Source organism: Trichosurus vulpecula, chromosome 4, assembly GCF_011100635.1.
Source record: "Trichosurus vulpecula isolate mTriVul1 chromosome 4, mTriVul1.pri, whole genome shotgun sequence".
Lineage (NCBI taxonomy): Eukaryota > Metazoa > Chordata > Mammalia > Diprotodontia > Phalangeridae > Trichosurus > Trichosurus vulpecula.
In genome coordinates this window covers 224851379-224865288 of record NC_050576.1, presented here as the reverse complement: position 1 = coordinate 224865288, position 13910 = coordinate 224851379, and the positions used below count along the sequence as shown (strand labels likewise).

Below are 13910 nucleotides of genomic sequence, written 5' to 3'. Positions count from 1 at the left end.
TGTAAATGTTAGCAATGGTGCTAATTATCCAGAACACACCAGATGCTGCTTCCCGATGACCCAGGGTTTCATGTTGCTATCTTCTTCTGCCTTAATTCTCTTAAGGAAACTTCTTCATCCCCTCAGAGCCAGGTTTATAATGATTTCCAAGCTTTCATTTAGTAAATGTTACTAATTCATGCTAATAAGAGCTAACTTAAGTTTCCATTTAGGAAATATGCTTTCTTTTTCATAAAACTTTCTTGAGATAGTGCCCCATTGCTTTTGTTCAGTCTAGAGGAATGGGAATTTCAAGTCAGGTGGAGGGAGAAGGGAAGATACTGTCACAAAAAGCTGGTAGGGGGACTGCTTAGGACAGGTGGGGACTTTTTACTGTGGCTCAAATGACAAATATAGGCTAATTGGCCTTCACACCTATTGGGCTTATTCCTCCCATCAACCTGTGAAGTCAACATTCCTTCTTCAGTTTGATCAGCAAGCATTCCCAAGCACTTTGGCAACTATTTCTTAGGTGTTTCTGAATTGTCCTTTTGCTTTACTGTTGTAGGTCAGATATTTCCACCGGTTCTTCTCTTCTTCTTGTTGGCATAATTGTAAGGTGAGAATCCTGATCATAATTACTGTAAACTCTTTAGCTAGTCAATCTAAAACTCTTGCTGACTCAGCAAATGACCGAGCTCTTTCTTGGTTGGAGCAAGTTGCTCAATATGACCCAGGGCGAGTGGTCTCATTTAGTGTTTGGGTCCTTCCATTTTCATTTAATGATCTTCTCTAGCCTTAGCTAGTCTGATCCTTAGACAACTGGCACAACCGATCATTGGCACTATACTTGAAGTACAGTGGTAGGACCAGCAGGTGTTTATATTTTGCTGGTACCCCCAGGAGTTGTCAATGTCCACCAAATCCAACTGATTATGCAGAAACTATGGAAAGCACAAGGTTAAGTAGCTCTTCTAAGATTAGCGGCCTAAAAGAGATGGCCTTTTCTGCCTCAGAATTCTAAGGCCTACTCTCACATGCAGAGCAATTATTATAATCCCCAAGTTTCAGGTAGTAGTGAAATTAGCTCACCTGAATTTGGAGGGACCCTTGCTAACAACAAGAATTGTCTTGATTCTGGGGTGCTCAGTCTTGGATTCTGAAGGGTGTGAGAAGGCAGGAGTACCCAACTCTGCCTGGGTCAAAGAGTAGTGCCCGCCCCTCTGGAGGTGTCAGTGTCACTGCTAGAGAGAAGGAGCTCTATGAACCACCATCTTCCTGGTGGGACTCAGCTCCGTGGATAATCAAGCTGAGGTTGATGTGTTTGCTTTCTAGTTGGCACCATGAGTAGCGATGCTGAGATGGAAGTGTTTGGCATAGCTGCTCCTTTTCTCCGCAAGTCAGAAAAGGAGCGGATAGAAGCTCAAAACCAGCCATTTGATGCTAAAACCTATTGCTTTGTGGCTGATTCAAAGGAAGAATATGCCAAAGGGAGAATCAAGAGTTCCCAAGATGGGAAGGTAACGGTGGAAACTGAAGATAACAGGGTAAGCACTATCTTATTAAATCCTCATAACAAATTCATCAGGTTACCATTATCGTGTCCACTTAAAAGACAAAACTGAGGTCCAAGAAGTAAGTTAAGTGGCTGCACCATCACCCTTCACCTCACAGGGTTGTTGCAAGGAATGCATCTTGTAAATTGTATGGTGCTGTAAAAATGTGAATTATTATTATTCATCTATAACTTTCTATCACCCATTACTTCAGTTTCCTTACAGGGAGAGAAGTAAAATTAGTTTGTTGTATAAGCTTGCTGGAGGGGACTGCACAGCTGCTTTTGAAGTACTCTGATGACTCTGGCTTGAATCACAGATATCAAAGGGACTTTCCTCTTTCTACTCTGGGCCCTGTCCCAGGAATGCCAAGGGATGAGGGATGTAATATTTGCTCTATGAAGGCAGAAAAGGGCAGATCAGCCCTTTGAGCTAGACAAGTGCTATGAAAACAAGACTTGTGAGGTATCGTAGAAAAGAACTGCCTCTGGAGTCAGAAGGTAGAAGTTCAAATCTAGCCTTTAATGCTTACTACCTATGGGACCCTTTGGCCAGTCACTTAACTTCACTGGGCCTCAGTTTCCTCATCTGTAAAATGAAGGGGTTGGACTGGATGTTTCCCAATGTCTCTTCTAGCTCAAGACTTATGATCCTATGACTTCCCACTCCAGCCACCCCACCCCACCTTTGTTTTCCAGTGCCTCTATCCTCGGGAGCCCCAAAAGTCCTTAGTTTCACAATATAGGGACCTATTTGGCCATCCCTTCTGAGTTCCTTCTGGAGTGCTTTTGTCAAGGTACACAAAAAAAATGATGGCTAACAATCCTGATTTTCTTCTCTACTGCAGACACTGGTTGTTAAACCAGAAGATGTGTATTCAATGAACCCACCCAAGTTTGATAAGATTGAAGACATGGCAATGCTGACACATCTGAATGAGCCAGCTGTCCTATATAACCTCAAGGATCGTTATACTTCCTGGATGATTTATGTCAGTAACTTTTAGTCAGCTATGTCCATATTCTCTCTGTCTCCCTGTCTCTGCCTCTCTGTCTCTCTATCTCTCTCTTCCTCTCCCTCCCTTCTTCACCCTGCCTTTCTCTCTCTGTGTCTCTCTGTTTCTGTCTGTCTCTGTCTCTGTCTGTCTTTCTCTGTGTGTGTCTGTGTGCCTGTCTGTCTCTATCTCTGTCTCTCCCTCTACCACCTTGAAATAAGGAGTTAGGCTAGATCAAATTGGACAAGCCATGCACTTAACTCTGCAAATTGTAAGCAAGATTTGTTCTGCTTCTTTTTCTTGGAGGGCTATCTTAAACTCAAAACATGTATAAGGACTTTGGGGGGTTTTAAGAGAAAGGAGCTCCAGAAATCCTGATTTTAGTGTTTTGTTTGTCTTCTTTCAGACCTATTCTGGCCTCTTCTGTGTCACCGTCAACCCTTACAAGTGGCTGCCAGTGTATAACCCAGAGGTGGTGAATGCCTACCGAGGCAAAAAGCGCCAGGAGGCTCCTCCCCACATCTTCTCCATCTCTGATAACGCCTATCAGTTCATGCTGACTGGTATGTTTCAGATAAGGAAGCTTGACCTAGTGGAAAAAATATAAGAATAGGAGTCAGGGACCTGGGTTCTAGTCTTTCCTTTCCTAATAGCTAACCATGTGCCCTAGAGGATGTCACTTCACATCTTGGGCCTTGGTTTCCCCTTTATGTAAAATGCAAGGAGGGAAGTAGCTTTGATGATCTCTAAGGTTTGTAGTGTAATAGAAGGAGTATTGGATTTGAAGTCTGAGATGTAGTTTCAAATTCTGACTCTGTCCCTTACTATCTATGTGACCTTAGCAAGTTACTTTTTCCTCCTGGCTTCAGTTTTCTTTTTTATTAAAATGTGTTTTGTATATATTTACATATGCATGTCTTCCCCAATAGAATGTAAGCTTTTTGAGGGCAGTGATTATTTCATTTTTGACTTTGCATTCCTAGTACCAAACATATATTAGGTCCTTGTTGATTGATTGATTTGACGTATAAAATGAGGGGGTTTGGACTAGATGATTTCTCAGGCCTGGACTCTCAAGGCAAAAATTTTAGGCTAATTTCCCTTCACTTTTCTTAAATGCAAATAGACTCATAGAGCCCAGTATTTCTTGGCACATTAATGGGTTTCACAAAAGTCTTGTGATAATACATCCATTTAAAAACTTTAACTAATGTGCCAAATGTTTCAGGGCAATGTGATTGAATGAGAGCCCTATAACCCAGAACTAAGGCAAGGAGAAGTTAGCAGGTGAATGAGTTAGAATAGGCACAATACTGGCAAGATGTAAATCTTCCTCGTCTAGAGGAGAGGAGAGGTAATGTCTCTTTTGGTAGCATTGGTGATGGTTACTATGCTTTCCTTTGACAGATCGGGAAAACCAGTCTATTCTGATCACGTGAGTAGAAAAATCGTTGTTAGTTTCAGAAGATATGGTCCATCTTTTTTAATTTATAAAGCAAATGTGTCCTTTATTATGGCCTGTTAATTTTTTTTTAATTGTGGAGGGAGGTGGAGGGGAGAACTTTCATATATATGTCTGTATCTGTGTGTATGTGTAAAAGTGAGGGTGGGTATAGGTGAGGTGACAAATGAGGCTTAAGAAAGCTTTACTAAGCTGCACTTTGCTTCCCATTCTGGTGTATACCTTGAGCTTTGGGAAGCCAGGTATGAACATGATAAAGAGATGGCCCTGCTTGAAGGGCTAGAGATATGGCACAGCATCTTCTGTTAAAGCCATCCCAGTGAACAGATCTATCATTTGTATCTTCTTTTTTTTGTCCTCATTCTCTAAATGTCTTGGATAGTGGAGAATCTGGTGCTGGAAAGACTGTCAACACCAAGAGGGTTATCCAGTATTTTGCAACAATTGCTGCTACTGGAGACCTTGCCAAGAAAAAGGAAGGCAAGATGAAGGTAAGATGAAATCCTGCATAGAAGAATGAAGAATGAAATCTGGATCTAAGATGCCATAGTTGTACTTTTATAAGAAAGGTTAACACTTTGCTTCTTCTTCTATAATCAATTATATTCTATTTCTCCTTATTGAAAATGTATTTAAATTTCAGTTTGAAAGACTTTTCAAAAAAACACTTTTAAAAAAATTTGAGAAACTTATGTAACAAAGAGAAGAAAAAGATCCATATTACTAGAAGGAAGATGGGAATCTCATAGGAAGCAGCTTGATACATTGGAAAGAACACTGATACTGGAGTTAGAGAATCTGGGCTCAAATTCCATCTCTCTTACTTTTTACCTAGATGATCTCGTGTATGCCAATTAAATTCCCTGGGGCTCAGTTTTCTTATCTATAAAATAAGAGGGTTAAATTAGATGGTCTCTGAGATCCCTTCCACCTAGAGATCTTTGTAACAATAAGATTTAGAGCTGGAAAGAACCTTAGAAGTCATCTAGTATAACTTACTTGAAAGATGAAAGAAATAGATCTTTTGAGGAGAAGTGACCTTCCTATGTTTTGATGTGGTAGGATTAGAATTTACTCCAAATTTAGAATGGTTCTGTCAACTTCTTTTTATTGTTTGAATTTATAAGTAACATCCATCAATTCTTAAGGGCACAAAGCAGAGCAGAGAGAAATTGTACTGAATTTGAAATCAGAGGTGGCTGACTTCAAATTCTGGCTTTGTCAATTGCTGTTTGGTCCTGAGTAATTCACTTACATTATTTGGGACTTAGTTTCCTCATCTGGAAAAGGGTTAGACTTGATTACCTCTAATACTATGACCCTATGAAAGACTAAGAAAAAAATAGTCCAATGCAAATTGATAGCTCTGAAAAGTGATTTATTTGGTGGAAATCTCTCAGATGGGCAGAACCAAATGGACAGAATCTAGAAAATTTTAGTTGTGAACTGAAATGACACCTTTAGACAAAGGTATTGCAATAGAACAATTTCATAATTAGAACTAAATATGGCAAAAGGCAAAATCATCTTAAGTGCAATACCTTAAATGTTTATTTGAATTTCAAATTGGGACACAGGCTAAGAAGTTACTTATGTAAGGAGCTGAGGGGATTCTCTAAGTTAGTGTAATAACAAGCTACATTCTCATTTTGTTTGTGCAGTGTTTTTTTGACTTGAGAAAGGAAGAAATCTTTCCTTTCCTGTTTTATCTAATTTATTTATTTTTAAATTTTGGTGCTAGGGGACACTTGAAGACCAGATTATCAGTGCCAACCCCCTGCTGGAAGCCTTTGGTAATGCCAAGACTGTGAGGAATGACAACTCATCTCGTTTTGTAAGTCGGATTAATATGAGGATTGGATATTGAATTTAGACCACTAAAACCAAGAGAAAGCAAAAAAAAAAAAAAAGAGGAGTTATGGGAGAAAGAAAGGAGGATTTGTGGGGAACAAAGTTGCCACCACTTTCATTCTAAAGAACAATCCTGATGGCTTAGAATTCTCATGACTGCTCTCAGGCCAGGCAAAATTGTAACCTAGGCAAAGTTTGTCCCTGGTGTTCCTCTCATCCACTTTTCTGTCTCTCCTACAAGTGGTCAGCCCTGGCCGTTTTCCAGTCCTGCTTGACTCAGTATTATTTGCCTCTATAAAAAGTGAAAATAGGTAGAAGAAAAGGAGAATGAAAGGAAACAGGAGTGAATATACTTTTGTATAAGCTTTATATTTACCTTCCTGTGCAAAATGTAAACTTGTCAAGGGAAGGAACTGTTTCTTTTTGGCTTTATAATCCCATGGTCTAGTACAGTATATTATTTTTTTAAATTTTTTATTTTTTGTTTATTTTATTCTATTATTTATTTATTTTTAGTACAGTATATTATTAAGCACATAGTAGGTACTTAATAAATGTTTGTTTAATTGGATTGTATTGAATTGAGGGAAGAAGATGAAAGGAAGAAGGGGAAGGCCACATACTGTCAACCTAAAAAAATGAAAAAGTTTTTGGATGATAAATTTATATTCATTTTCCAAGTAGACCTCATGGGAAATGTTAGCACCCTTTAGTCAATCTGACTTATGAATTATATTTGTGTTTGACTGTGGCCAACTCTGGTTTCCCCTTGTTCTTTTAGGGCAAGTTCATCCGAATTCACTTTGGAACTACTGGAAAACTTGCCTCTGCAGATATTGAGACCTGTAAGTAAATAGCTGGGGTCAGGTTGCTGCTTATACTAACCAGGGGCAGTTCGGCAAATAAATATGTATTTTTGTTATAGATTTGCTGGAGAAGTCAAGGGTAACCTTCCAGTTAAAGGCTGAAAGAAGCTACCATATCTTCTACCAAATTCTTTCAAATAAGAAGCCTGAGCTCATTGGTAAGAAAGAGCTTTTACTTCAATGTCAAATGAACTGGGATTTCTGGCTTTTAGGCACTTCAGACTTTGTTTATCAAGTCAATCAAACTGCTTTGCCTATAGGTAGCCCAGTAGGATCATAGATTAAGGAAGGAAACTTAGAGGCCATCTAGTCCAACATCTTCATTTTATAGATGAGGAAAGAGACCCAAAGCGGTTGAGTGATTTCCCCAATCTATATTTATTTATATTTATAATCTATTGGCCAAATCAACAAGAGTAGTAAATGCCCAAGCTGGGTTTGGAACTGGAGTCTTTTGTCTACCAGTCCTTTGCTCTTCCCACGGCATCAGTCCCTTTTGGTAAACTACTCTGGGAATATGGTCATTTTGACATAGACACACCAGTCAGAAAACAATTTTTGAAAAATCTTCCATCACGTGCTGGCAATGGGGGCTATAGCAAGGTGATAGGGTCAGTGTATTTTGTGACTTATAAGGAAGAAAGTCTAAAAAATATAACTGTAAAATACAAGCCCTCTAAACAAGTCATTGCCTTCCGTGAAGAAACAATTGTCTTGTCCTTTAGCACCACCTTGTGTCCTCACATGCAATCTGCTAATTGGGAAAAAGCAATGGGGTGGAAATCCACCAATGCATTTTCAGTTGAGAAAGTGTAAATGATGGTTTTAACTCCTGACATTTTTCATTTTAAAATAACATGCTTCATTTGGCCAGTGAAGAAGCACTCAATGGCCCAAGACAACTCAAGAATTCAATTTAGAAAATTAAATGAAGCGTCTGTACTTTATACAAAACGATGAACCTCTGTTTCATACAATTTGATATAAAAAATTCCATTAATTATTTTATTTACAAAATTATTTTTAATCAACATTCATTTTCTCTTCCTCCTACTTTTCCCCCCAACTCAAGCAATTTTATTTTTTTATAAAGTACAGAAAAAAAGAAAATCCTCATAACATGAATTCGCAGTCAATCAAAGCAATTCCTTCATTGGCTATGTCCTAAAATAATATATTTCTCATTCTGTCTTTTGAAGCCCTCACCTTTCTGTGGCGAAGTGAGTGGCATGTTTCATCTTTGACCCTCTGGAACTGTGGTTTATCAGTATTTTGATTATAGTTCTAAAGTAATTCAGCATTGTTTGATAACAGCAATGTAATTGTCATTCTATAAATTGTTCTCCTGGCTCTGCTCACTTCCCTCTGCATCAGTTCATATGTTTCCTCGAAAATTGTCCATTTTGCTGTATCTTATGATGCAATAATATTCCGTTACATTCATAAAGCATAATGTAGTTAGCCATTTTTCAACAGATAAGCACCCACTTAGTTTCTAGTTTTTTGCTATTAAAAAAGGTGCTATGAATATTTTTGTCCCTTTCTTTTCTCTTTGGGCTATCTGACTCAGGGCAATATCCTTGCATCAAAGGGTATGCACAGTCGAATGATTTTTATGGCATAGCTCAGAATCTGCTTTCCAGAATGACTGGACCAATTCACAGATTTATCGATTGTGCATTAATATGCTCTTCAGGTGAAGACTGTCCTGCTTATCTGTATTTCCTTTTGAATATCATTTTGTTTACTTCAGTGCAGTGTTAAAAATATTTTGGTGGCTCTTCCCCCACTCTCATCCTGCTTTTTTTTTTTTTTGGCATCACCATTGCTAAAACACTCCTGTCGTCCACATCTCCACTCAAATTAAAAAACCAAGAGAAAGAAATACTAGTGACAAATGAGAATAGTCAAGTAAAACAAAACCACATAGTATACATGCATGACTCTTTTTTATGTCTTAAGTCCATCATCATCTCTCTGTTGGAATAAATAACTTATTTCATTGTAGGTTGTCAAGTCAACTTAGCCAGCATGTGCCAGGCTAAGCTCTGAAGACTCTGTAGACATCAGTCATTGCATTGGTCAGAGTTCTTAAGTCTTTGAGAATTGTTTTCCTTTATACCACTGTTATCCTTGTACAAATTCCACCCCCACCCAGTTCATTCTATATCAGTTCATACTACTTAGGAGTCTCTGAAATCATCTATCATAATTTCTTATGGTACAATAATATTCCATTACATTCCTACACTAAAACAGTTCAGCCGTTCCCCAAATGATGGGCATCCTGCACGTATTCTAGTTCTTTCCTTTTCTTTTCTGCTCTTGTAATGCCTCATTCGAAATTAGAACTTTATTTTGTTTTGCTTGCTCCTATTTTCACCCCCAGCATTATCTGCTCTCTTAACTCCCCCTGCTCCATCTCTGTTTTCCTATTGAATTTGATTTATTGTTACCACAAACTATTCATGTTTTTGTTTGTGTTCAGTACTCCTTTGTTCATTTCAGGTAAGAATGAATTTTCTTTGATACTGTTCCCCCTACCCCTTCCTCCATACTTGTATGTACTCTTCTTCACGCATGCCTCAAATATAAGAAATAGCCATCTCCAGGTCTTCCTCCTTTCTATACCAATATACCCCTCCTTTTGCCCTTTCATCTATTTTCTTTCTTCAAATCCTCAGAATATAACCAATCTATTGCCAGGTACTTTTTTTCTTATCCAATTTCATCAATATGCTTTGAAGACATTAAAGTTCTGAAACAACATTTGTTTCTTCTCACCTTATTGGAACAGAGAGCCTTCTACTTGTTGAAATAAATTTACCTTTCTAGGTTTCCCTTGATTTGTATCTGTATTTCAAAGTTTCTGAGAGCTTTAGTCTTTTCATCAGAAGTGCTTGAAAGTCCACTATTCCATTCCAGGTCTATTTTCCCACCCGTAAAATTTTACTAAGCTTTTCAAGTAAGTTAGTCTTGATCATAAATCCATATCTTTTGCCTTTTGGAATATTGTATCCAAAGGTCTCTGGATTTTAGGAGAAATTGCCAGGTCTTGTATTATACTGACTGTGATCCCTTGGTGTTTGAATTGCTTCTCTCTGTATGTTTGAAGTATTCTTTATTTGACATGGAAGCTCTGGGCTTTGGCTATAACATTCTTAGGACTTTTCCTTTTCTTTTTCCTTTCCTTTTTTTTTTAAAGGAGGTGATCAGTAGGTTCTTGTTATCGTTATTTTGCCCTTTGGTTCTAATAGATTTGAGTACTTATCTATGACAAGTAGATACTTAAGCTCTTTTGAAATATAATGTCCTGGCTTTTTTTTTTTTTTTGCTATAGTTTTCAGGAATTAAATGATTCTTAAATTATCTCTTTGACTTGTTTTCCAGGTCAGTTATGTTTTACTCCGGATATCTTACAGTTTCCTATATTTTTTCAATCTTTGGGTTTTTTTTTCTATTATTTCTTGCTCTTTCATGGAGTCATTAATTTCTCTTTGGTCCATTAGAGTGTTCAAAGACTTCTTGCTAAATACTTGAGGTGATTATGTATGTTTTGTTGAAAAGCCATTTTTTTCCTTTGAGTTGTTTTCTCATAGTTGCTCCATAGTCACTTGCCCCTTTTTTCCAGGATCTTTAGATCTTCAGTAATTTTTGATATTGGTCAATGCTTTCATTGATTTAATCATTTTTCCAGCTTTGGTTCCTGGAATTGTGGCCAGGGGCAGAATGTGCCTCCTCCTATACTTTTTTAGGTGGAGTGGGCAGCCTCTGCTTGGTCTCATCCTATGTTTCTATGCTGCCTTCTGGTGTTAAAACCCCAGCTTTTTGACAGTGTTAGGACCAAAGAGCCTTTGTGTACCTAGAGTGCTCTGATCTGAGAACTGCCATGCCACTCTGATTGTTGTTCTTCCAAGGTTTCCACCTTGAGGCCTTCTGATCTCCCTGGCTTCTTCTTAGGGGACTTGCTATTCTTGCTGCCTTCTGAACATAGAACCTTCCAGTATACATGTGCCTCTGGCCAGATGTAGAGGCTACCAGCTTGCCTACATTGTCACTGACTTTGCTGGTTGCCTCCTTTTGTATTGTCTATGGGCTTATGACCGACTTTTTGTGCAGTTTTGAGGTGGAAGAAGTTACTTACTATAGTTTCTCATCATATTTCTTTTTTTTATCATTTTTATTTAATATTTTAGTTTTCAACATTGATTTCCACAAGATTTTGAGTTACAAATTTTCTCCCCTTTTCTACCCTCCCCCCCATTCCAAGATGGCATATATTCTGATTGCCTCATTCCCGGGTCAGCCCTCCCTTCTTTCACCCCACTCCCCACCGCCCCCATCCCCTTTCCCCTTACTTTCTTGTAGGGCAAGATAGATTTCTATGCCCCATTCCCTATACATCTTGCTTCCCAGCTGCATGAAAAAAACAACTTTTTTTTAAGCATATGCTTTTAAAACTTTGAGTTCCAAATTCTCTCCCCTCTTCCCTTCCTACCCAATCTCCCTAGGAAGGTAAGCAATTCAACATAGATCACACATGTATCATTATGTAAAATACTTCCACAATGCTCATGTCATGAAAGGCTAACTATATTTCCTTCCATCCTATCCTGTGCCCCTTTATTCAATTTTCTCCCTTGACCCTGTCCCTTTTCAAAAGTGTTTGCTTTTGATTACCTCCTCCCCCTATCTGCCCTCCCTTCTATCATCCCCCCTTTTTATCCCCTCCTCCCTACTTTCCTGTGGGGTAAGGTACCCAATTGAGTGTGTATGTTACTCCCTCCTCAAGTTGAATCTGATGAGAGTAGGATTCACTCGTTCCCCCTCATCTGCTCCTTCTTCCCTTCCAACGGAACTGCTTTTTCTTGCCACTTTTACGTGAGATAATTTACCCCATCCTATCTCTCCCTTTCTCCCTCTCTCAATATGTTCCTCTCTCACCCCTTAAATTTATTTCATTTTTTTAGATATCATCCCTTCATATTCAACTCATTCTGTGCCCTCTCTATATATTCCCTTCAACTCCCCTAATACCGAGAAAGGTCTCATGAATTACTCTTTCCATGTAAGAATGTAAACATAACAGTTCAACTTTAGTAACTCCTGTATGAACTCTCTTTCTTGTTTACATTTTCATGCATCTCTTGATTCTTGTATTTGAAAGTCAAATTTTCTATTCAGCTGTGGTCTTTTCCTTGAGAAAGCTTGAAAGTCCTCTATTTTATTGAAAATCCATATTTTGCCTTGGAGCATTATACTCAGTTTTGCTGGGTAGGTGATTCTTGGTTTTAATCCTAGCTCCTTTGACCTCTGGAATGTCATATTCGATCCCTTAAGTAGAAGGTGATAGATCTTTTGTTATTCTGATTGTGTTTCCACAATATTTAAATTGTTCCTTTCGACTCTGGAATTTGATGCCAATATAACTAGGAGTTTTTTTCTTGGAATCTTTTTCAAGAGGTGATTGGTGGATTCTTTCAATTTCTATTTTACCCTCTGGTTCTAGAATATCAGGGCAGTTTTCCTTGATAATTTTTTGAAAGATGATATCTAGGCTCTTTTTTTGATCATGGCTATCAGGTAGTCCAATAATTTTTAAATGATCTCTCCTGGATCTATTCTCCAGGTCAGTGGATTTTCCAATGAGATATTTCACATTGTCTTCCATTTTTTCATTCCTTTGGTTGTGTTTTATAATATCTTGATTTCTCATAAAGTCACTAGCTTCCACTTGCTCCACTCTAATTTTTAAGGTAGTATTTCCTTTGGTAGTCTTTTGTACCTCCTTTTCCATTTGGGTAATTCTGCCTTTCAAGGCATTCTTCTCCTCATTGGCTTTTTGGAGCTCTTTTGAAATTTGGGTTAGTCTATTCTTTAAGGTGTTATTTTCTTCAGTATTTTTTTGGGTCTCCTTTAGCAAGTCATTGACTTGGTTTTCATTGTTTTCTTGCATCACTCTCATTTCTCTTCCCAGTTTTTCTTCTACTTCTCTAACTTCCTTTCCCAAATCCTTTTTGAGCTTTTCCAGGGCCTAAGACCAATTCATATTTTTCTTGGAGGCTTTTGATATAGGCTCTTTGACTTCATTGACTTCTTCTGGCTGTATGTTTTGTTCTTCTTTGTCACCAACAAAGGAATCTAGAGTTTGAGTTTGAGTCTGAGTTCATTTTTGCTGTCTGTTCATGTTCCCAGCCAACTTCTTGACCCTTGAGCTTTTTGTCAGGATATGACTGCTTGTAGAGTAGAGAGTACTTTGTCCCAAGCTTTAGAATCCAAGCACTGCTGTTTTCAGAGATACTTTTACTCCACCGTCACCCCAGGCTCTTTCACAGCAGTGCTCCTCCTCCCCCAGGAACTGCCAACCAAGACTGCAATATACATCCAAGCAGGGCACAGCAAGAGAATCTGCCTGTGTGTCCACAAAGTACTTCTTGTACTCCCACTCTGATCCACTGCTAGATTCCTCCCACCGTGTGAGCCAGGGACTCGGGAAGCAGCTGATGCTGGAGCTCTGGAGGCAGCCTCAGTAGCTTCCTGCTGCTGCCATGGCCACTGCTGCACCACCTCCGCCACCCCCAGGGCTGGTGGCCAGACAACTCTGAACTCAATCCCACAGTTTCCCACTAACCTGCTCTTTGGCATTTGTGGGTTGAGAAGTCTGGTAACTGCCATAGCTCACTGTTTCATGGCCCCAAGGCCTGTTCTGGCTGGCTGACTCTGGGTCTGGTCTGTCCCAGCATGGCCCATGCTGGGTTGCGCTCCACTCCCAGCACTGTGCGATACACCCTTCCTGGCGACCATCCAGGCTCTCCTAGGCTGGACACCTGTTTCCTTCTGCTATTTTGTGGGTTCTTCAACTCTAGAATTTGTTCAGAGCCATTTTTTACAGGTGTTTGGAGGGATTTGGGGGAGAGTTTAAGCAAGTCCCTGCTTTCCAGCTGCCATCTTTGGCTCCACCCACCCCCACCCCCCCTCCTATTTCTTGATCATTACTTCATCTGGAGCAAATTTTAGCTTTTTGTTGGAGTACATGTGTGAGAACTGGGTGTTCTGTCTCTTGTTGCATCCTGTACCTGTCCTGCCATAAATTTTCAGGGCAGTCCCACATTATTCTGTAACAAGAACCTACTTATTGCCAGACAAGGGTTTAAGAACTTGTGAATGTTCAGTACATCTATGATCTAGCTGTCCTTTCCACC

The 13910-nt window shown here is 39.1% G+C and overlaps 1 protein-coding gene across 1 annotated transcript in view; it reads left to right on the top strand.

Annotated features, from left to right (window-relative positions):
* The first annotated feature begins 1322 nt into the window (after positions 1 to 1322).
* Positions 1323 to 13910, top strand: part of LOC118846070 (myosin-3) — a 33222-nt gene continuing 20634 nt past the window's right edge. The window contains exons 1-8 of the mRNA XM_036754246.1: positions 1323 to 1526; positions 2383 to 2526; positions 2936 to 3092; positions 3937 to 3964; positions 4374 to 4482; positions 5733 to 5825; positions 6624 to 6687; positions 6768 to 6866. Of these exons, the coding sequence (XP_036610141.1) occupies positions 1323 to 1526; positions 2383 to 2526; positions 2936 to 3092; positions 3937 to 3964; positions 4374 to 4482; positions 5733 to 5825; positions 6624 to 6687; positions 6768 to 6866 (898 nt within the window). The remainder of the gene's footprint in view (positions 1527 to 2382; positions 2527 to 2935; positions 3093 to 3936; positions 3965 to 4373; positions 4483 to 5732; positions 5826 to 6623; positions 6688 to 6767; positions 6867 to 13910) is intronic.